The 22,931-nt window shown below is 39.4% G+C and overlaps 2 protein-coding genes across 5 annotated transcripts; both read right to left on the bottom strand.

Annotated features, from left to right (window-relative positions):
• Positions 1-196: 196 nt before the first annotated feature.
• On the bottom strand, positions 197-9,553 carry LOC119023990 (peroxisomal succinyl-coenzyme A thioesterase-like). Of its 3 annotated transcripts, none has more exons than XM_037106343.1 (11): positions 9,524-9,553; positions 5,648-5,849; positions 5,458-5,557; positions 5,183-5,373; positions 4,777-4,946; positions 2,186-2,305; positions 1,275-1,357; positions 998-1,091; positions 800-880; positions 456-597; positions 197-333 (listed from the first exon to the last, which is right to left on the bottom strand). In XM_037106343.1, the coding sequence occupies exons 2-11, from the start codon at positions 5,841-5,843 to the stop codon at positions 212-214; spliced, it is 1,299 nt and encodes a 432-aa protein (XP_036962238.1). In that variant the 5' UTR covers positions 5,844-5,849; positions 9,524-9,553; the 3' UTR covers positions 197-211. The 3 variants fall into 3 exon arrangements, with proteins under 3 accessions (XP_036962238.1, XP_036962236.1, XP_036962237.1); XM_037106341.1 differs by lacking the exon at positions 9,524-9,553 and adding an exon at positions 8,683-8,820; XM_037106342.1 differs by lacking the exon at positions 9,524-9,553 and adding an exon at positions 8,683-8,747 and having other exon boundaries at positions 5,648-5,844.
• Positions 9,554-9,863: 310 nt separating this feature from the next.
• On the bottom strand, positions 9,864-22,853 carry LOC119023987 (peroxisomal succinyl-coenzyme A thioesterase-like). 2 transcript variants are annotated; one of them, XM_037106334.1, is made up of 12 exons: positions 22,703-22,853; positions 20,142-20,343; positions 19,939-20,038; positions 19,661-19,851; positions 18,975-19,144; positions 17,439-17,558; positions 15,066-15,148; positions 14,880-14,973; positions 14,338-14,418; positions 12,897-13,038; positions 12,700-12,810; positions 9,864-10,277 (listed from the first exon to the last, which is right to left on the bottom strand). In XM_037106334.1, the coding sequence occupies exons 2-12, from the start codon at positions 20,338-20,340 to the stop codon at positions 9,901-9,903; spliced, it is 1,668 nt and encodes a 555-aa protein (XP_036962229.1). In that variant the 5' UTR covers positions 20,341-20,343; positions 22,703-22,853; the 3' UTR covers positions 9,864-9,900. The 2 variants fall into 2 exon arrangements, with proteins under 2 accessions (XP_036962229.1, XP_036962230.1); XM_037106335.1 differs by having other exon boundaries at positions 20,142-20,348; positions 22,703-22,844.
• Positions 22,854-22,931: the final 78 nt, after the last annotated feature.

Here is a 22,931-nt window from a genome sequence, read left to right as displayed (position 1 = left end):
ATTTTATTATTATTTACACTACATTCCCATGGACACATTTTTCTTCTTTTTCTTTCAAAGAAATCCTCGATGTTACTTGCACAAAAACACAGGAGTCTCCCACATGATGTAACCAACCAAGAGGTTTATATCATTCCAAGTATTTTTTACTTAATTCAACTTTTTTTCCCGAGCAATCACGTTTTCTCCATTAGTTTGGCAGATGGAACAATCACGGTGCACCAGGGTTTGTGCCACCAAACAGATTCTCCCTCAGAAAGACCAGCGTCTTCTTCCAGGCGTCCTCCTGAGCCCGAGAATGTGCCACTGTCTCTCCGCCCCACAGGACCTTCACTGCAAAGACAACAGGAAACAGAAAGCAAGTCTAAAGTCCTGATTTTGGCATCCAAACCACAAATCAATCAGTTTCAGATTCAGTTACCATCTACAGTTTCCCAGTTCGTAGCTGAACTGACCTCTCTCATGCGTGTCAAGTGTTCTGTAGGTTCCACCTCGAGCATATGGCATGTACGGTGGTTCAATCATGTGACCTGCGTTCGGATACAACAGGATAGTGAGCAGGTGCTTATTCCCTGCCCGCTCCATCATTTCCTTCATCTGGGAAAAACAAGAGCAAAAACACTAATTTCATATCTGTCAGCTTTTCCTAAATGTTTAAATTGCACACTTTGAGTATGACTTAGAAATTTATTTTAACTTTGATATGGTTTTCACTGAGCAAAGCTATTGTAGGTTTTTCATTATAGAAACAATTTGAAATCAAATTCACACAGGATGTTTATCAAATCAGAAAACTCACATCCATTGCGGACTCATAGGCGGGGGTGTTCTGATCATCGTCACCCAGAACCAACAACAGAGGGCACTTGAGTCGTCCCACCTGCTCAGAGACAAATGCAGAGGGATTTCAGCTTTTCTTTTTGATATGTCAAAAGCGAAAATGACAGAGCAATATGAAAGACAAGTGCTGAAACTGTGTAAGGATGGTGGGACTCACATCCACTTTGAGCGAGGGGTCAGAGGGGATCGGCAGAGACAGATCTCGGTAGATCACTTCGTTCTCCTCAGTGACACGAATCCTGTCAGTGTTCCTGGCCGGACAAAAAAGTTTTTAAATTCTTCATCTTCTTGAACTGCCGACCAAAACCAAATGACCAGATTCAAGTGTGCTGCCTCCTCCTCCTTCTTTTACTTGACTTTAAATGCACACATATACCTATACATATTTTTATTTTAACAAAAATCTTTAAATTATAATCAGCAGATTAACTTACTTATGATAGAAACCCAGCATTTTTTCCACAGATCCCTCAACCGGCTGCACATGACTCCCACCAATGGACACTGCACACCTGAGCTGAGAGACGACCACATCAACAAAACAAGACCAGAGAGACAAATCAAAACATGGTGAAGAATGTTAAATAATTAATGGTTAAATAATATTAATTACTGTGGAAAACTGGGGGAATTTTTTTTAAATTTTTTTTTAATGGAATCATTGAGATCCAGTGGATTCACTTGCGGGGCCTAAGTAAATTGTCGCCAGATTTCTGTTGTTGTCAGCTAGAAAGTGCTTCACGTTTGTCTTAAACGTCTCCTTGTCTTCTCTCTCTTGAGCTCCTCCAATGGAAGAGCAACATGCGATGAAATAACGCTCAGACTCAAAAGAAAAAAACACATTTGATGAAATGAGACGTCCTCTCAGGCGTCACCTGGGTGACACACAGCTGTTTGTCTGCAGCTCTGAGGCGGCTTTTGATGAGTTTGTGCTTGCGTACGGAAGTGGGAAGTAACGAAGTACAAATACTGTGTCACTGGACTCAAGTAGATTATTTAGGTATCTGTACTTTTGACTTTTCCTCTCTAGATTTGAACGCAAATATCTGTACTTTCTACTGCTTGCATTTTCAAAACAGGCTCACTACTTTAATCTGAGCACATTTGAGGGGGAATTTTAACACTGGTTATGAGGGAAAGCCACATCCAACAGTGGCCACAGCACAAACCTCCAGGTAGTCACAGTTGTCAATCATCGACTTATGTGCAAGTGAACTTTGTTGGGTCACTTGTCTGGTCTGACCACTTACCGTTAGCTTCACCTGGCCTGTATTGAACAAGCGGTGCTCTGTTAAGCTATGTCAAGACAATTAAATTAACTTTCATTAACTTGCAGAATCCTTACTTTAATAACTTGGGAGTAAACCGCCATTTTGAGGGTCATGCTGGCGCCCATTGAAAGACCCAACATGCCGATCCTGCTGCTTAGGACCTGTGGGTGCTGCTCCAGGACTTTGTAGGCCGTCTGCAACAGGGAAACGTGAGAAAACAACCAGCTGTAACACAGAGGCCAGAGTTAGAACATTGTGTTGAAGCTTGTGTGGATTTTCATCCTTATGTTAACTGTTGTCCTCATTATTGTAGAGGATAAAGCATTTCTTGCAGTCATTCTGGGACAGTGATAACTGGTTTAAATTTAGATTTCATAAAATGTCATATCAGTCGGAACACACTACCATAAACCAGCTCTGATAACACTTGGCAGCTGGTCTGTTGTTTCTAAAGCAGACTATAGTAATCTGGGTGTGACCTTTGACTCTCATCTCAGTGCCAGGTGACCTTAGTTGTGCAGTCATGCTTTAAGAATGTCAGTTAAGTTATCTCTGTCCTGTATAAATCTTGAAAAATTATTCACATATCTGTCCTGGTAGGAAAATCACACTGGTTTTGCTTTTACTGAGGTTTCTGAAATAAGTAACTTAGTAACTTAAGTAACAGTTTTTTGGCTGCATGAATGAAAGTAACTTTATTTAATACGCCGGATGAAAGTGGCTCTCTGTGGTTATGAAAAAGAAATCTTCTGCTTTCTGTCACAGATCATAACATTTATTCTGGTTTCTGTTTTTTTTTTCTGATATTTGTGTGATGAGTATTTGCTGACAAAACTAATTTTACAGTGACATAATCTTTTCCATAACAAGGTCAATATTTCTAAGCTTTCGCACTGCAAATAAGGGCATCGACCAATCAAGCTGTGTGAAAGAGACGTCACGTTTCATCTCATGAGAATAGTGGACCTGTTGTTTACAGCTGTCATCACCCTGTGTTAACGTACATTAAATGATACAGAATACCTCTGGCAAAAGAGACGATCTAGGGCTCGTCATTTAATGTATGTAGACAAACAATTACAGTAAACGTGAATATGAGAGTGTGAGCCGAACACTGTGTGTGAATGCACTGACAGAGAGTTGAGAGATCTTTGTTTTAATGATGTGATGTGACTTTTTTATTGTTTTTAATCCTGTAGACAGTTTGTGTTTGTTTTTTCCTGTTCCGACTGGACAATAAAGTTATTAGCTTTTGGTTAGCTTTTTTTAACTTTGGTGTTTTAACGCAATTATACACCATTACAGACCAGACTACTGCTCCGGGACAGTCAGCTGAGATGAACCCGCTCTGAGCTCTTGAAGCTTGCACTGTTTCCTGTCTTTCCCTCAGACTCTGCACAGCATATTCATACGCTTCTCAAAAGTAGTTCAGGATATTCTAGTGTTTCACTCGATTGTTTATTCTGTGACATAGCTTGAAACTTTATTTTCTGTTTATTTTTTGATCCCTAAAAATAATGCATTTTTTCATTTGACTTTTATTGCGCATCCATGTACCCATTTCCCAATATCCTTAACTCATTTTGATTGGTATATTATAAAAGTAATAATGTTGTAATAATATTTGTATAAAACTGGTTTTACATCAGGTCACACACTATCTTTCAACTTTGAGCAGTCTTTGATCTGATTGAGGTTGAATGAACCCCTGAACGAGTCTTTATGGTTTTATTAACATGTAAACATACACACAGATAACAGACAGGCTATCTCTACCTTACACTTAAAATAAACGACAATGACCAGTATGCAGGTTGCAGTTCATGACCGTATCTCAGGGCGTCCCCTGTCTTCTTTATTTTATGTGAGTGAAAATGTATATTTCATTCTTCAAAGTTATCCATAGTAGATGTTCTAAAGGTTGATGTCATATATGTTGGACTGAGGCTTGAGGACAACAAGAACTGTGATTGGCTGCTTGTTTCTGGTCGAGATTGTTTCTCCAATCCTCTGAGGGGTTTTTTGAATTGGATTTCGATTTATTACAGAAAATAAGCTCTGAGGCAATCTCTTTTCCTTAAAAGCATTAATATGATTGAGAATTTATAATTTGAAAAGTATCACAATGGTGTTGGTATCACTACACTTCATCAAGTCTGGTTACCAGCTTCTGGAGAAAAATGTCAACACGGCCGAGTTTGTCGCACTGTTTGTGCAGCTGAATATTATCAATAACAGTTTGCAGCTGAAGTTCGCACGTAAAGGCGAACAAATAAGTGGATGAGTCTCTGCTTTCAGTGTGATGACATGTAAATGTCCCTGATGACCTCTGCAGTTTAATTTAGCCCCTTGTCAGCCAACCCCCCCTTTAAATGCTTTATAACCAAAAAGTTTGGTACCAACTGATTATATTTTATGTCATAGAACAAAACAGACAGACCTTATTTAAACCAAAAACCCACTGACTCTGAGACGAGGGAACTAAAACTACTAACTCATTTCCAGGTTTAGAACTCTGTAAGGTAGTCATGTGTCAGAGTTGTGTGTCTGTCAGTTTGCTGTCAAGTTCTGCTGCCCCCTGGTTTGAACAAAACCCTTGGGTTATGTTGGGGTATTCTGAACAAAGATAACATTTTTATGTAGTTTAAATGCTCATTCAGTTTACCTCAAAGTACTGGAGGTCAACCATCTTCCCAGTTTCCATGGTGATTTTAGGTGTAATGTAGTCGAGGACAAGGGAGGCGATGCCATGGGAGGCCAGCAGTGCTGAACGGTACTCCACCAACTTCCCTGATCCCCCCCACAGATCGAAGAGGCCGGGGAAAGGTCCAGGTCCTTCAGATGACAACTGTTCATAGTTTAAACAACTTTATTGTATACTTTTGAGGTTACTGCAACTCTGGGACCTAACCTTTTTGAGGGTTTCACTTTTTTCATTTTTTTTTTCTTGGTCATTCCAACAGTATCGGCCAGTTGTGACAAACTTAACTGCTGAAGTTAACTTTAATGGTCACTGCAGCTCAGAATGTCACACCTGACACACTTCCCTCCAGTCTCTCCCGTGGTCCTACCTGGAGGCAGGAAGAGGGTCGCAGTGAGGCCGTCCTCTGTGATCGGGATCCTGCGGACGCCGGGCGCCATGAACCAGCGCTCCACCACCACACTGGCCAGTGGCACCTGATCCATGAAGCCCTCAGTCTGGTGACCCTGGTACACTGAGATTGTGACCTCCATGGGAGTCTGGACGTTCATCTTCCTTAACCTTAGGGATGAGGGGAAAGAGTCAGCTCTGATACTGATGATTGATTCTGTATTGACTGATACAGCTCTATCTTCATGGGCCTACCTGAGTCCAGGTTTGCTGCCTGGAACTGGTCTGAGGCTCCACATTAGACCCATTTGTTCAACCCCAGAATACGTCCCACCCAGACTGGGATCCTCTGAAACTGGAAAGTTTAAGGCATGAAGAATAATTCCTTATTTGATGTTCATTCTTTGGTTTGCAATTTCATAGTTTCACTAAAGCATAACTTTACCGTTCACAGCCCCTGTTGCATCGGCCGTGTAGTGACCAAAAGCCTCCCAGCTCTGTCCAATTTCACACTTGTGAAGGGCGTGGACAGTCAGCTGGAAGCCAGGCGGGGCCTTCTGGACCAGGACAATAAACTTCTCATCAGCAAGTCCTCTGGACGGCTGGACCAACAGCTTCACAACACACTGCTTCATGTCCATCCTGAACTGAGCACACAAATTGTATAAATGGCTAAAATGAATTAATTCCAGCCCTCTTACAGGGGGTTGGTAGGGACTGGTTTAGAGACATTTTTAAAGCTGTTTATAAAGTCAGTATAAAAACACCATATTTGATGTTTTACCTTACCACTGAACTTCACTGAAAAAAAGCACATTACTGAACAGAACTGACCAAAAGACATTTAACCAATTATTAAAATGACTGTTTATATATTTTTGAGCCAGACGACTTACACATAAATTGTCTTTTTGTGTTCCAGGTGTTCTACTCATTCCATCACATAAAAATGAGAGCTATAGACACAAGTGGAGCTGAAGGTTGCCATGACATGCATTTCCTACATATCTAAGTAAGCTTTGAAATTGTGATTGTAATTTGTTTTCGGTTTGAAATACACAGTTTATAGACCAACAATATAAAAAAGGAAAAGAGATGGAAACTATGCAACGATAATCATGACTGCACACATTTGTAAACATAAATAAAGTTTATCACTTTGAACTGTAAATATTATGTCTCTTGTGATGTATCAGATTGAGGTCAAAACCAATTTGCAAACATTTGATTTTTTAAAAAAAAAAATTCTCTTACATTTAAAAGGGACACAATGTCGTTTTGGTGAAGAAATACAAACTTGGAAATATCCATTTTTTCCATAACTGAATAAACAAGCTGTTCTCAGAGGAAGATAAGATCCTCAGAACACTGTTCGAAGCTAGAAGTGTGGCAGGGTCAGAGACATAAAAACAAAGTAAAACAGTATGAAATTGTGCTCTCCTTTGAGGTCAGTTTGTTCATTCAGTCAAGAAAACAAAGAGTTTGTTTATTTAGAATATTAAGGCATATAATAATCAGTAAATATAGATCTTTCTCTTCTGACTAAAATGTATTAACAAAAACTACAGAGTGCTCCTTAAAGAGGAGTCCCAACTGTTTCTGATTAAGAGTAATACAAAAACCAAAACATTTCAAACTTAAATACTGTGTTTTTTTTAAAGAACTTAATTCATTTGCAGGACGAATAACAATAACATTCATGTGGAATGGTTTTATTATTAATTTTGTCCTATTTGGCATGCCATATACATCCAACTTACTAAAAACGCAACTTAGTGAAACAAATGTGCTGTAAAACGAACATCAGTGTTTCCTGCCAGGCTCCGTATCAGTTCCTTCAACACAGCCACAGAAGAATTTGTTATTTACAGAGTCAAAGAGGTTTATTCCACTGCTGCATAATATACATTTATCTTCTGAATCTCTGTACTCACCTCATATAATTTTACAGTCGACACAAAAGACTATTCGTCGAAGCTGCGTGCATGAATTAAACCTACAGTCTGAGCAGAGTGAGGACAGATCTCTGAGCTGCTGTCTTGAGGTTTGTCGTTAGTCAGTACCTCCTGCTGATCACAAGAGCTGGAAGTAAAGACTGACTGAATCCTTATTTTGACCCTCTGAAGTTCAGTTTCAGTCTCCTCCCATAGCAACATAAATTCAGATAACATAAGATAATCATTTATTGCTCTCCATAGGTTAAATGTTGGTGTTATGGAAGCATTACCAGCTCTAGACTGGAAGATTCAAGCTCTAGTGTTGTCAAGAGAACGGCAACCTCTAAAAAGAGAGAGGGATCAATCCCCCGGTTCATAGAATTATCATCATCATGATCATCAGTCATCATGTTCATGGCAGGGGCTCTAAAATGTTAAAGTTACAGCTGTTGGTGACGAGACAACGTCACTAATGCGACTGTTGGCTGTGTAGTATTTTTAAATACGTATTTTCAAAGTCTTATATCTCATTAGTTTTACAACAAACCGTGACTTTGTTGATTTTGAAATCTATCTCAGATATCACGTGTGATTCATGGCACAATTCAGACGGGATCAAAAAAAAAGATCTGTCTCTTTCCATTCACTACCCATGAGGGTTTTTCTGAATGAAGGTCCCATGGAACAAACTGGAAGAAGCACAACTTCTGCTCTCTATTGGCCAAAAAAAAAATAAAAATAAATGCACAGCCTACTTGAGATGAACAAAAGCCAGTTATGACAGAATTAATCTCTGGCTCTTCTACAAAAACAAATCCTCCATCTTTTTAGGTTACTTTTACCCCTAATTCCTAAAGCTCTGTGCCCAATTTATTGCCAGTCCCATGGTATACAGATGGTGATAAAACTGATATCAACTAACATACAAATTCCAAACTGTCCTGCCCTGCCAAAGGTCCTGGCATTATTAGTTAATCATCAGCCCAAATAATTCCTCCAAACTAGATTTGCTAGGTCAAGTTGTCAACAGTCTTATTTCATAACTGAATGCTATTACTGCTTTAGATAACAAACGAGGGCTGGGTGATTTGGCTTTAAAACAATATTGCAATATTTTTATCAGATACAGTATAGTATACACAGTATACACAACATTTATCTCTATATTTTTTAAAATCTTCTCAAAGGCACTTCATAAATGCTGGCAAAATATTTTTTTTTACCAAACACCTCCGTATCAATATTTCAACAATATTCTAGGTATGATTGTTAAAAATATCAACACAATGAGATGTTTGATAATGAATCATCATTAATGTAGATATAATGATTAAGTGGATAAAGGCAAGTATTAGAACACTTAGAACAGTCTAATAAGCTCACAATCCATTTACTGTAATGCAGCCTTTAAAATCAGGAAAAGACAACACAACACATGATATCAGTGTATCCAGAATATAACATGAAATATAACATCTGTAAGGATATTGAGATAATATTGATATATTGCCCAGATATTCTCAAGACTCTCCTGTGTTCCAACCTGGGCGAAGGAAGAGGGTCGTACTGAGTCCGTCCTCTGTGATCGGGATCCTGCTGACGCTGGGCACAATGTACCAGTGCTCCAAGCTATTCTGGACCAACAGCTTCACAATACCCTGCTTCCTGTCCATCATAAACTGAGCAGACAGATAAAATATTTAATTATACCTGGACTTCCTGTGCAACTCGATTAGGCTGCAGGTACCGCCTCATGCTACCAGTAGTGACAAGGACAATAGCAGACCACAAAACTAGAGAAGAATCAGTCAGGAAGGATAAGGACAAAGGGGGTTGTCTTGCTTTTGCCTCTCTATTGCACCTGTTGTCACTTTCATTTGTACCAAAGCAGCTGGAATTAAATCACAATCACTTGCGCTGCCTAAATGGACAGATTGATATCCATGAAGTTTAACTGACTTGGTGTGATGATTAAATGTATGCTTAATTTTTTAAGCAGTGTATTATGATCCCCTCCACCGAGAGGTTATATTTTCACCCGTGTCCTTTTGCTACTATTTAGCAGCTTTTCAAAACATGGGTGGAGAATCAGTATTAACCCAGAATAGACCAATCAGGATGAAGGGATAAAGACCCGGGATTTTTTTTGTTGCCTTTTACATTGCCAGATAGCATATTTTCTTTCTGTTTACACTTTTGATAATTACTCTGGGAATAATGCATAGATCTTAATGACAAAAAAGCCATATTTAGATGGTTGGTATCTATGTGAGTTATGCAATCTGCAGTGTCATTGATGGGATGCTGATACATAACCTGCAAGATAACCACAGATTTATTAAAAAGTTAAACTATCTGGCAATCACTGTCTGAGCTACACTTACTGTATGTGCAGATAAGAAAAGAAGAAAAGAGTTCCGTCGTCTGCCCAAGTTGTTAATGAATTTGTGTGAACTTTGACAGGGCACACAAACCCGCCTGCTGCTCGTTACTTAACCGGATCAAGGTCAGCCTCCGGATAGAGCGTCAGTCTCCTCCTCTCCTCTCACAGAAACTTCAACGGGACTGGACACAAGATGGCACCGCAATGTTGTGAGGCAACAATCTGAGGTACTGAAACAAGACTTCTTGATCTGTTGAACCAAGTCAGATCTCTCGAAACTCTGGTGTTAGTCAGTTGCCCTCTACGACTGTCCGAAGAGGTGATGAGATTCAGCAGGTTGTTGATGTTGAATAATTGGCTCAAAGCTACATGTGTTGCTCAGTCGGTGAACTTTATAGACAATTTTACCATTTTCTGGGAACGCAGACACCTCTTTAAGGCAGACAGATTTTGCCAGTCAGGAGTAAGGTTGTTCACCTCCAACATCGCACCGCACATCATTTCCTCCTTCCAAGGACAACAGGCAAGATAAACCACAACAACTGATAAGACATCCCTCGGAAGGAGAACTAATACTGCCTGAGATAAGATTCGAACAGACAAGTCAGCTGTGCCAGGAGGAAGAGTCTTTGCTGCCATCTTCGCCACCCAAGGAGGAGTGCCGCCCAGTCGCAACAAGAGGGAACTTCCACTCTCCACCAACCCCAACCAACTCTCCGCCCTCTCCAGGCAGCCTCGCCTCCTCTTCCCCCCTCCTGGATTTCATGGACGAGATGAAAAAGCTTATTAATGTTGGACTCAAACTCACGGCTTGTCCAAATCTGGACAGCCATCAGCAAAATGTCATCGTGCCCCTCCACCTCCTCTGAATCTCTACAGTCTGAAAACAGCACATCCTGTCCATGTAGACAGTTGATATCACTACTGTTTTCCCCCGAGAAAAGCCAGGGCCCCTTGGCGTTCAGGTAGCCACCTCAATTCCTGTGCTTACAGGTAATAGAAAAAATGTGAATTTGCTGAGAAACAGAGAATGCCTAACTAAATCTGAAAATCCATTCAATTTAGTAATACTACACCAATTATAATACTTTTCTCTTTTAATTGTCAACAATATTTGCTTATTCCCAGGATACTTCCTATAATAACCTTCATACAGACATCTCAACTAATTTACATGATACCTTCTCATGTGGATCACCATTTTTTGGCAATGTGATGAAGGACTCTGGGTGTCACAACATTCTTCTAAAATATAAACACTGTTGTTTGTTTATTGTACCAAAGTTACATCTGTGTTTTCTAAAAGCATACTGGGTCGACAATCCTGCAAAATCCAAGAAAAGTTCACCCATTTAGAAAACATGAAAACATTTTTCTGTGACAGAAAACTTGTCTTCCTTTCATTGAAAGATGTATTATTTATTACTGCATCTTACAAGCTGTTCACAGTTAATTGGAGCTCATAATATTATCTATTAGCTATTATCAGGGTAACAACTCCTCTCACAAGTGACTGATTGGAGAATCTTGAAATAAAAGGGTGCATAATAAATCCATTAGACAACAGGAATAAAAACTTTAGTGATACAAATAACAGGAAACCAATCAATGGAATAATAAATCTGTGCAGATTGTATAATTCGGAATTGTTTGTATTACAACAACATGTCATGACAACACACCCTGAGTAGAAAACTGGCAGTTAATTCCTGAGACAGCAACCTTCTGTTGTCATCTTCAGCCATAACTTCATTTACATTTACGTTTATGGCATTTAGCTTTTGTCCAAAGCGACTTACAGTAACTCGAACTAGATGCTATATTTATACACGGATGGCGGTGACTGCCATGCAAGGTGCCGACCAGCACATCAGGAGCAGTTTGGGGTTCAGAATCTTGCCCAAGCCGCCCCATGTGTTGTGTAAAGAGATATAGTAAAACATGTCAGTCCTACTTACAAGACGTTTCTGCTTTGATTATTTCATTCATTGTGTTGCGTGACAACTTGGACCAACTCATATTTACAGTAAACTTAAGCTGTAATTTTCTGTGCCCAGCAGGTACATTTGGTATCCAACCAAACATTTGTGATAGTGTTGTTATTAATGAGTTATGAAATGATCAAACATGCATTTTAGATGAATAAGATGTATGCACTAAGATAATCTTGTGAAGGAAGTGCTGGGAGTTCAGCGTATTGACCTACTGCCAGGATGGTGATGACTGGTAGCATCCATTCTGAGCTTGATTCTGGCTCTGCACAAACCTGTGGGCAACTTTCCTCTATATTAATGTTAACTAGTATTTACAGTATGTGTGTATCCCGTTCGTTTATTTATGAATGTATTTGAGTGCTATAAACTTTACAATTATTACCAGAGATGTTCCGATATCATTTTTTCCTTCTGGATACCGATACCTGGGCTTTGGGTATTGGCCGATACTGAGCACAGTCTGTGTTAAAAAGATAAAAAAGAACTTTTTTTAAAAAATGTATGGATGATTGCTATCATTGTTAGATGGCCTGGCTCAGGTAAAACCTTGCAGAGAATGATTGCCCTAAAACATTCTTCTATCATCTATATTGACAGTCATAACAAAAAAATAATTAAGAAAAATCTAGGAATAAATAATTCCCTGACAACTTACTGATGGAACCATGAGTAGTAAATTGATTGCCTGCATGTCTTTCAGTACAGCCTTGCACACAGAACATGTCCCCATTTTACTGTTGGTGTTATCCAGAATAAAATATTGCGCAATAGCTGACATGTTGTTATCTATGTCTGACTGAAATCAACTTTTTCTTTGTCACTCTAAAAACAGTACTTGCCAGGGCCAGCACAGAACAACTTCCTGTGTTGGCTTTAAGAGCAGCAAAGAAGAACTGATATCTGTTGTGTAACATTAAGCAGAGCAAACAGAGTTAACTTGGAAGCATCAAGGTCCCCTTTTTAAATTATGTGGTATCGGACAGGTGCATAGACTTGCATTCAGCCGATACCAATACCTGCATTGTCTTGTCTTCTTTTCTTGATGATTCAACCTGGTAAATGATATGTCTACCCAAACTAGAAGCACTTTAACTGATTTGGATTGATTTTTACTTATTGACTTTCACTTCCTGAACCTCTGATACTCTCTCCATTAACTGTTGCCTTGGTTATGAAGTTGTACCAGGGTTTCTGCCACTGTACAGATTCTCCTTCAGAAAGACCAGCAATTTCCTCCAGGCGTCTTCCTGAGCACGAGAATGTGCCACTGTCTCTCCGCCCCAGAGAGCCATCACTGCAAACAAAACAGGAAACAGAAACAGCTGTCAAAACCCAAGCCCCAAGTCCTGATTTTGATTTCTAGTCTGAAGATGAACCCACTCTTCTCTCGTGTCGCCATGCTTCTGAATAAACTGGCTCTGGCGTGTGGCGTGTACGGAGGTTCAATCAGGTGACCGGCGTTCGGATATGACAGGATGGTCAGCAGGTGGCTATTCCCCGCTTTCTCCATCATTTCCTTCATCTGGAAAAAGGGAAGTAAAAAAAGTAATTAATTTTAAAAAAGGTCTCGGTTTATTTATTTGCATTCCTTGGATATGACCTGTAAATATTCATGTATCTTTGGTTCTGATTCTGTTGTTGTCATGGTGTCAGAAATCTTTGCAGAACAGACACAACCCTACAAACATCTACACCAGTAAAATGCAACACACACATTAATGCAGCAGTAATCAATGCAATCAAAATATCAGATATATTCGTAAAACACTGACAGGGAACATTTTTCTGTCTGATGACAACTTTTACTTTTGATACTTTAAGTACATTTTTCTGATAATAGCTTACTTGCATACCTTTACAAAGAGTTTCAATGTCTGACTTTTACTTGTAGTGGAGTACTTTCAGTGTGTTGATCTAAATACTTCTTCCACCACAAGTCTCACCAGGTTTATCACAATAATTCTTGATTTCCTCTAAAAAGACATTACATCTGGTGCATGTGACTTGAAGTGTCAATGATGACTGAACATGACTGGATACCTCAAAACAAGAAAATAGCCATTTCGGGCACAAACAAAACACAAAGGGATGAAATGAGAGATACTTTGGTGGTTTAAGATGCTAAAACCAAAACTCAAAATGGAACCCAAATGGATTACAGCTGTGGCTCATACCATGACCAGTTTTGGAAAGATATGAAAGCAAAATGTAATTGTTTCTAAATGTAAATCTACTTACTCATCCCTCAATCGGAAACGTCATCCTGGAACGTAATTGTATTTACGTTGAAGCAAATTGTCGAGGCCATAAATGATATCCAATACGCCTCTGTGGGTCTCTTAACAGTGTATACAACATTATAGCCCTACTGCTCCATCAGTAAATGGAATGAAATGAAAACTAAACAAATAGACTAATCATTGCTGAGCTACAATCTAATCAAAACAATAGGTCTAGTTTATCAATACGTATTATCAGTGTTCCCACAGTTACCTTGAAAAAGTGATCCGATTACTGATTACTAAGTTAGATGACAAGTTACTTTATTAGTTATATTCAGCAGGTGCCGACCCCCCTCTAGGTGAATGTAACAAGAAAAATGAAAATAAAGAAATGGTTGACTTAAAAGAGCAAACAGATTATTTAAGAAAGTTTTGGTTAATTTACATACTATACAATTCTCTCTTCATTCATATGATTATCTTATCTTTTTTGTGACTTTTCAGTTTTCTAATAGTTTCAAGAAAGTGTAATTCTGCAATTTGCACCTTTGGACTGAGCTTGTGATCTACATGTGATGCTGTAACATCAGCAAACTCACATCCATTGCAGACTCAGAGGCGGGCCAGTTCTGGTCGTCTTCACCTACAACCACCAACAGAGGACACTTGAGTCGTCCCATCTGCTCAGAGACAGAAACAGAGACATTTCAGTTTATATCACCAGCTGCAGCTTCAACTGTTTATGCATCACCGGTTTCAGCTGTGCAATCATTTATCTGTGGACTTTTGAGATATTACACAATGTTACACAGGAAAATCTAGCCACAGAAAAAAATGGTAGATTTAGTAGAAATGAAAGAACATAATAAATCATTCACATCGCTGTTGAGTCTCTACCGAATAATTTCACAGAATGCAAACCACCTGTTAACTAAGACAATTGACAACATTACAACATTAGAGCAACATTATGTGGAAATTGGCATTTTGTGCAATTCAGTTCCCCCCACAATATATATATTGACATATATGACAGATGGACATGTACAGTATGCCATAAAGATCTGCCAGAAATGCTTTTCAGACCAAAAATGCATTTACAAAACTGGAATGAAGACACATTCTGGCTGGTAACACTCACGTCCACTTTGGAAGCAAGGTCGCTGGGGACTGGCAGCAGCAGACCTCGCCAGATGAACTCGTTCTCCTCACTGACGCGAGTTTTGCTGGCGTTTCTAATTAGACAAAATATATATTTTTTAAACTGCATCTTCCCTTTGGGCAACAGGAAAATCACTCACAAGTAACAAACAGCTTGTGGACTTACTGGTTCATATAGGTCAGGATATCCTCCAAAGATCCATCAACTGGCTGCACATGACTCCCACTAATGCACACTGCACACCTGAGCTGATACACACACACACAATTATTTTTAATGTACAAACAAGATATATACATATATATATATATAAAGTAGGTGATTTGTTAATTTTCAACAGGGGGGATGACCCAGTGGGAGCACCACCCTGCCCTGACAAACCTATGTACAGCTCCCAAAGGACATTGTTGCAGGTCGCCTTAACCATAAATGTGACATTTCTAATTCTACAATTCCATTTTATCCACTTGTTTTTCTTCTATCCCTACTACAATTGTCTTTTTATAACTGTATTAAAGTAATGAGTAAATACACCAATAAACTGTATGCCGTGGACTGAGTTTATTCAGGCAGGGTTTTCTCATGTTTCTCGCAATAAAGTACAAGCAGGGTCTTTTTAAGTTACATGACCCCATTAAAATTACCATCTAAATTCCTTGAAGGACACACAATGAACATTGTGCATCATAGTGGAGCTTGACTGATTTACTGGTAGGCTGATTTTAGCAGCCGATATTAGACTTTCACAGAAATATCCGTATCAGCATATACATTGCCCGATATCAAAACCTTGTATTTCACAAGTACAATGCAAAAAAAAAAATACTTGGGGTAATTAAATATTGGTGTAATGACATAGTTTGTCCAGCAGAGTGTGCTTCAATCCAGAGTTAAACAGCTGGTGTCACATGTACCTCTCTAATGGTTAAACAAGCCCAAAAATGGCAATTGCTAACATAACATAAGCCACCATGTTTTGAACTGACACACTAAAAACACTCACAAAAAGTAACATTTTGGTTTTAGAACATAAATCGCTAACTTTTGTGGACCTGGTAATTTTCCATATTTATACAATCAGAAGTCTGCATAGGGAGCTTTATTTTAAAGATTTACCGGATGCTCTATGCCGTTCCTGTGTTTCTGACTTCCTGCTGACGCGATCTGCTCAGTGCAGCTTGTTGCAGCTTCCTTAAAATATAGACCAGGAAACCTAAACCCAAAGCAGCCGTACCCGACTTGACTTCACTGTGCGCCGGAGCTGATCACTTGTGATTTGTAACACACTATCTGCTACTAGCGGATGGAGAGTGATGGCGGCTTAACAAGGGGGATGCTTTTTGGTAATTTTTGCTAACAACGGGAACGGCATCCCCCCTCATCCCCCCTCTAAAAGCACCCCCCTTGTTAACCCACCATCAGTCTCCATCCTCTAGTAGCAAATAGTGTGTTATAAATCACAAGCTGCTGTGATCAGCTCCGGCGCAAGCCATGCATGGCTGCTTTGCGTTCCAGCTGCCTGGTCTATTTATGACCAAAGCCGCAACAAGCTGCAAAGAGCAGTGCAAGAAGTCAAAGACACAGTAACAGCAAGAGCATCCAGTCCATTTAACACCCGGTGCAGACTCCAGATTGTATAAAAATGAAAACTAAACTAAGCAATGACTAAAATGTGTTTTTACTGTGTCTGTTCAGAAGATGGTGACTTATGTTATGTTGGTAATTGTCATTTTTGTGTTGGTTTATAGTTTAACCATTATTGAGGTAGCTGTTACATTTCCTGACACCAGATGTTTAATCCCCATTGCAGTGCACTCTGTTGGACAAACTATGTCATTACACCAATTTTAAAACACCCCAAGCATATCTTTCTGCATTATAGTTTTTGAATATAAGGTCTTCATATCAGTGCATATCGGATAATATATTGCCGATACCGATATATTCTTGATAGGCTTATATCAGCTGATAAAATTGACCTATCAATAAATTAGTCAGGCTCTACTATTTTTCACAATGTTCATGTGTCCTTCAAGAAATTTGGATGGTAAAAAATGACAAGGGGTCATGTAGTTCATGTCATATCATTGTCCGAACCGCTTATCCCTTTCCATGGGGTTACGGGGTGTTGCTGCTGGAGCCAATCCCAGCCTTGTCTCAGAGCGAGGGCTCCCAGCTCATCGCAGGGCCCTTACTGATGAGCAATGTGGGGTTCAGTATCTCGCTCAAGGACACTTGAGCTCTGGACCTTCTGATCACTAGTCGACCTGCTCTACCCACTGAGCTACAGCCGCCCCTCATGTAGTTCATGTAACTTAAAATGACACTGCTTGTAGTATATAGTGAGAAACATGAGAAAACCCTGCCTGAATAAAATCAGTCCACTGCACACAATTTAAAGGTGTATTTACTCATGCCAAAGTAGCTACACTACATTAAAAATAGTAAGAAGATTAATAGTGGTCCAAGATTGAATGTGTATCTGTATGTATGTATGTATGTATGTGTATACATAACTTTCAGCAATAGTTGTCTTACTTTCATAACTTGGGAGTAAACAGCCATTTTGAGGGTTATAGTGGTGCCCAAGGACAGACCCAACATGCCGATGCTGCTGCCATTGACCTGAGGATGCTGCTCCAGGACTTTATAGGCCTTCTGCATCACAAGAACATGTCAGATAACAAACAGTTATAACACAGAGGCCAGACTTTGAACATGTTGTAATAGAAGAAAACAATACATTTCAAATCCCACCTTCACTCGAAAACATGTTTTAACCTATGTTTCTCCAATTAAGCGTCCGAGCTTCACTGTGTAGAATGATGCATGAGTATGACACAAGAAAATTGTACATTTTCTCTGAGTGCATTGAAAATCAGATTTTACGAAGTGGAGCCTACAGGCATGATTTGTGACATCACAAATAGTTTGGAGGATGATCTTGGTGCAATATTTAGCAAACACAAGTGTGTACACTGGAAGCCTCATGTTTTCACATCAAACACTGAAAATGGACATTACAGTGACGTAGGAGACATTGTGTATCTGCAGTTAGACCTGTGAAATGACAAATACATTCATATCTTTGGAATTTTAAGTGAGGGACAAGGTGTAGGGCCTATCTTTAAGGATTTATGCAAAAACCCAAGTTGGATACACATATGAGATTATTTGCATGTCTTAATAAATGTGACATGAGAGCTAAAACCTCTTAAGACACAAAGAAACGTCCAAATTCAAATGTAGGGCATTTATGGACATATTTCACGTTTTTCTTTCTTCTTCATTTTTTCAAATTGCTAATTAATTTCCGGGTTGTAGCTGAGGCTAGATTTTGAACATTGTGTGATAGAAGAAAAACTTTTCAAATCTTCTTGTTTCCTCAATAAAGTGTTAAGTGAGCTCCACTGTGGTAGCCTGATGTATGTGCAGAGTTTGACACGAGAGTGTACATTTTCTCTGAGCTAATTGAAAATCTGGATTTTAAGAGGTGGAGCTTACGAGCATGATTCAAATGTGGGGTATTTATGGACATATCTTATGTTTTTATGATGTTTTTATGTAGGATTCATTCCTGCAGCACTCTATCAAAACTCCTGCTGCTGCCAGGCTTGTAAACCTACTTAACAAATATGACATGACATTTCTATAAACGTCTGATATTATTAAAAAGTAAAAATGTAAGAGCTATAATAGTAAAAGAAGTGGTTCTTCATCAGTTCACACCAACAGAATCTCTGTAATCTCTTTAATTCTGGTCTGAGTGAAGATGAATGAACCCTTGAACCAGTTTTATAGGTTTAAAAGATAAATACACAAAGATAACAGACACACAGCACAACCTACATAGCCCAAAACCAGGTGACTCTGTCTATCTCACAGCCAAAATAAATGATCATTGTCAGCAAATGGTTAGCTCAACTACTTTGTAAGAACAACAGTTTGTTGTGGAGTGCTTGCTACTCCTTGTGGCCATAATATAAATGTCTTCAAACAATCCTGTAGTTATGTTGGGGAATTTGGGATAAAGATTGGATTTTGTTTTGTAATTTATTCGCTGATAAAGTTTACCTCAAAGTACTGGAGGTCAACCATCTTCCTAGTTTCCATGGTGATTTTAGGTGTCAGGTAGTCGAGGGCCAGCGAGGCGATGCCATGAGAGGCCAGCAGAGACGCACGGTACTCCACCAACTGCCCTCCACCACCCCACAGATCTAAGAGGCCGGGGAAAGGTCCTGGTCCTTCAGACAACAAACACAGTTCGCAGTTTACAGCTTTATTGTATATTTATATGGTTCCTTGTTCCTCCAGGCGAGGGCTGGGTGATTCAGGCATAAATACTGCAATATTCTTAGGCTTTACCAGATACACAACATGTATCTCAATATTTTTTTTAATCTTCTCAAAAGCACTTCATAAATGCTGACAAAATATTTTTGAACAAATACCTCCACATCAATATTTCAACAAAATTGCAGGCACTATTATTAATATCTTCACAAAATATCAACACAATGAGATGTTTGATAAATAATCATCATTTATGTGGATATAATCATTAAGTGGGTAAAGGCAAGTATTACAACACATAGAATAGTCTACTAAGCTCAGAATCCATTTACTGTAATGCAGCCTTTAAAATCAGGAAAAGACAACACGTGATATCAGTGTATCCAGAATATAACATGAAAAATAAAGACATTGAGATAATATTGATATATTGCCCAGATATTCTCAAGACTCTCCCGTGGTCCTACCTGGAGGCAGGAAGAGGGTCGCAGTGAGGCCGTCCTCTGTGATCGGGATCCTGCGGACGCCGGGCGCCATGAACCAGCGCTCCACCACCACACTGGCCAGTGGCACCTGATCCATGAAGCCCTCAGTCTGGTGACCCTGGTACACTGAGATTGTGACCTCCATGGGAATCTGGACATTCATCTTCCTTAACCTTATGAGGATTATGGGAAAGAGTCAACTCTGACACCAATAACTGATTCTGTATTGACTGTCATTGTCTCTGTCCTTGTTGACCTACCTGAGTCCAGGTTTGCTGCCTGAAACTGGTCTGAGGCTCCAAAGTAGACCCATCTGTTCAACCCCAGAATATGTCCCACCCAGACTGGGATCCTCTGGCACTGAAAAATTAAAGGCATTTTTTTCTGCAATTCAAAAACTTTCCAATACTAAATCTACATTAATATTACTGAATTTTCCATGTTTGGGCTTTCAACTGTGTACCGTTGACAGTCCCAGTGGCATTGCTGATGTAGTGACCAAAAGCCTCCCAGCTGTGTCCATCTTCACACTTGTGGAGAGCGTGGACGGTCAGCTGGTAACCAGGCAGGGCCTTCTGGACCAGGATGATAAACTTCTCATCCACAAGTCCTCTGGACGGCTGGACCAACAACTTCACAATACACTGCTTCCTGTCCATCATGAACTGAGCAGACAGATACAATATTCAATAATACCATCAAGTGTGTGTTTCATAGTTCATATTCTTTAAATTAGCCACCATTTTGACAGCTTTGCAAACTCTTGGTACTTCTTGCCATGTTCAGATGTGTCTGCTACTTGAACTCTGTGAAACATGTATGTGGGCCCTAATCTGAGCTGCTGTTAATTTCTGGTTTCTGAGGCTGGTAACTCTTCTGAATTTAACAGCAGAGGTAACTCATGGTCTTTTTTTTTCTGGAGTGGCACTCATGAGAGCCAGTTTTCATGATGTGTTTGATGGCTTCCACAACTGCACTTGAATTAACATTCAAACTTATTGAAACTTTCCAGATTGACTAATCTACACATCTTAAAGTAATGATGTCATGTCACTGTCATTTCTCTTTACTTAAGTGAGTGGTTCTTGCCATGATATGGATTAGAACAGTAGTCAAATAGTGCTATTCACTGTATTGAACTGTGTACCAACCCTAGCTCTGCACAACACAACTGATGGTCTCAAACACATTATGAAGGCAAGAAATTCCACATATTAACTCTTGACAAGGCTTACCTGTTAACTGGAAACCATTCCAGGTGTCTACCTCATGAATCTCATTGAGAGAATGCCACAAGTGTGCAAAGCTGTCGTCAAATCAAAAGGTGGCTACTTTGAAGAATATAAAACATAAGCATATTCTGGTTTAACACTTTTGCTTACTGCATAATTCCATATGAGTTCTTCCTTAGTTTGGATTTCTTCAGTATTTATCTACAATGTAGAAAATAATAAAAATCAAGAAAAAACATGGATGACAAGGTGTGTCCAAACTTTTGACTGGTAGTGTACAATTAATTTAAAACATATCATATATAAAGGTATTTACATACACACCCGTATGCACAAACATGCATACATACGCAACCTATAATTTGATAATATACATTAACTACATCTCTATATCTTAGATCTTGTAAAAGCTAAGTTAGTACTGCATTTTTGTATTTTATATATTAGCATATTGATATTTTCCCCACACTAACCCATGCACACATCTGTGAATACACCTAGCAATTTTTAATGCCCTCCCTCATCCCTGTACCTTTTTAAAAAAAATCATCTCTTTGTAAGTTTAAAAAACAAAACTGGATCACAGTTGGACACTGCTTTAGCTCCAGGCTCATGTGGTTCCACAGATTCACACCACCGATTGCAATGCACTTTCTTTTTTTTAGTCGTGCTAACGGCTAGCATCTTGAGTTTACACGTCTCCCCTTAAATCATATACCCCTTCTCTATCAAAAGAAGTTTCTGAATATTGCCTGGTATTACTTTGTTTCTGGCTTTATACCTTATCTGTGCAGTTTGTTATTCAACCAGGTCAATGAACTTTAAAGCAGGAGGATTTAAAAACAAAAAGTTACTGCAGGATCACAAAGCAGAAGGATTTATAGGTGTTAAAAAAGAACATGAGAGTAAAGTTCAAAAGCCACCTACTCCGCCCAACTAGCTATCTGCTGAGTAAAGCAAGCATTGTTGCTGGATTATCTGGTTGTTTTTTTTTTCTAAGCTCCTGAAGCTGATTGTTGCAGCATTTATGCTGTTGGAAAGAAATGTAAGTGCCAATAAAACTTTATTCTACCACCAGCAGTTATCCCCAGTCAAAGGAGGATACTATTCACAGTATGAATTACCTGTACTTTAATTGCGTCCAATAAAAACTTCAAAAGTTTTTCCTCCGAGGAAACAACATTACATTACTCAAAAGCGTCTAACGTTAACAATTCTGCTACAGCCAGAACAGACCCAATAAACGTTTGATGCAGATCCGGATAATGACAGGTATACATGAGGTTTCTCTCACTCTCTCAAACATCGCAAAATGGGATGTTTTCTGACATTTGTGCATATCTCATATAACAATGCATGGATCTTGATGAAAAAAAACAGCCGTGTTTAGGTGGCTGGTATACCTATGGATGAGTGCAGTTTGCAGTCAGTTACGTTCAGCGGACACCTGGAGTCTGAAGTATGCTATTCTCTGTATTATGTACAATCTGCAACATAGCCACGCAGTAAAAGTACAATATTTGGTAGCCCAGCTTACTGTGAAAATACTCGAAGTACCGCAAAACTGTAGTCAGGTACAATAGCCTACTTGAGTAAATGTACTTAGTTACTGTTAGTATACCAACTTCAACACAGCCACAAAATGTTCTGTCATTTACTGCAGGTAAAAACGTATAATGGCTAACTGGGTCTGTGTTGGCTCAAAGTGCACAAACACGTGTCATCCATTCGCACCAAACTGCTCAACAGTTGTTAAAGTATCTCGCCAACGCCATTTCTCAGCAATACTTACTGTGAGCGCAGGTGTAAAGGTGTGAATCGACCTAAGCGAATCAAACTTTGAGAGGGAACACTGAGCGACAGCTGATCTTTACTTCACCGTCTGAAGTTCAGCCTCTCCGGACAGAGCGTCAGTCTCCTCCCACTGCAACATCAACGGGACTGGACACAAGATGGCGCCGCCGAGTCACAGAAAAAAGAAATGGTTCTGTGTAGTGTGTTGACTGCTCGTGTCTCTCCTT

Source organism: Acanthopagrus latus, chromosome 8 (genome assembly GCF_904848185.1).
Source record: "Acanthopagrus latus isolate v.2019 chromosome 8, fAcaLat1.1, whole genome shotgun sequence".
NCBI classification, from domain to species: domain Eukaryota; kingdom Metazoa; phylum Chordata; class Actinopteri; order Spariformes; family Sparidae; genus Acanthopagrus; species Acanthopagrus latus.
Note: the sequence above shows the minus strand (reverse complement) of the source record. Positions and strands in the feature narration are given on the sequence as shown.

Coding starts and splice junctions, on each gene's coding strand:
- LOC119023990 (XM_037106343.1), bottom strand. CDS start 5,843: ATGGACATGAAGCAGTGTGTTGTGAAGCTGTTGGTCCAGCCGTCCAGA. Junction 5,558..5,647: donor TGCAACAGGGGCTGTGAACG/GTAAAGTTATGC, acceptor TAAACTTTCCAG/TTTCAGAGGATCCCAGTCTG. Junction 5,374..5,457: donor GGCAGCAAACCTGGACTCAG/GTAGGCCCATGA, acceptor CTCATCCCTAAG/GTTAAGGAAGATGAACGTCC.
- LOC119023987 (XM_037106334.1), bottom strand. CDS start 20,340: ATGATGGACAGGAAGCAGTGTATTGTGAAGTTGTTGGTCCAGCCGTCC. Junction 20,039..20,141: donor TGCCACTGGGACTGTCAACG/GTACACAGTTGA, acceptor TTAATTTTTCAG/TGCCAGAGGATCCCAGTCTG. Junction 19,852..19,938: donor GGCAGCAAACCTGGACTCAG/GTAGGTCAACAA, acceptor AATCCTCATAAG/GTTAAGGAAGATGAATGTCC.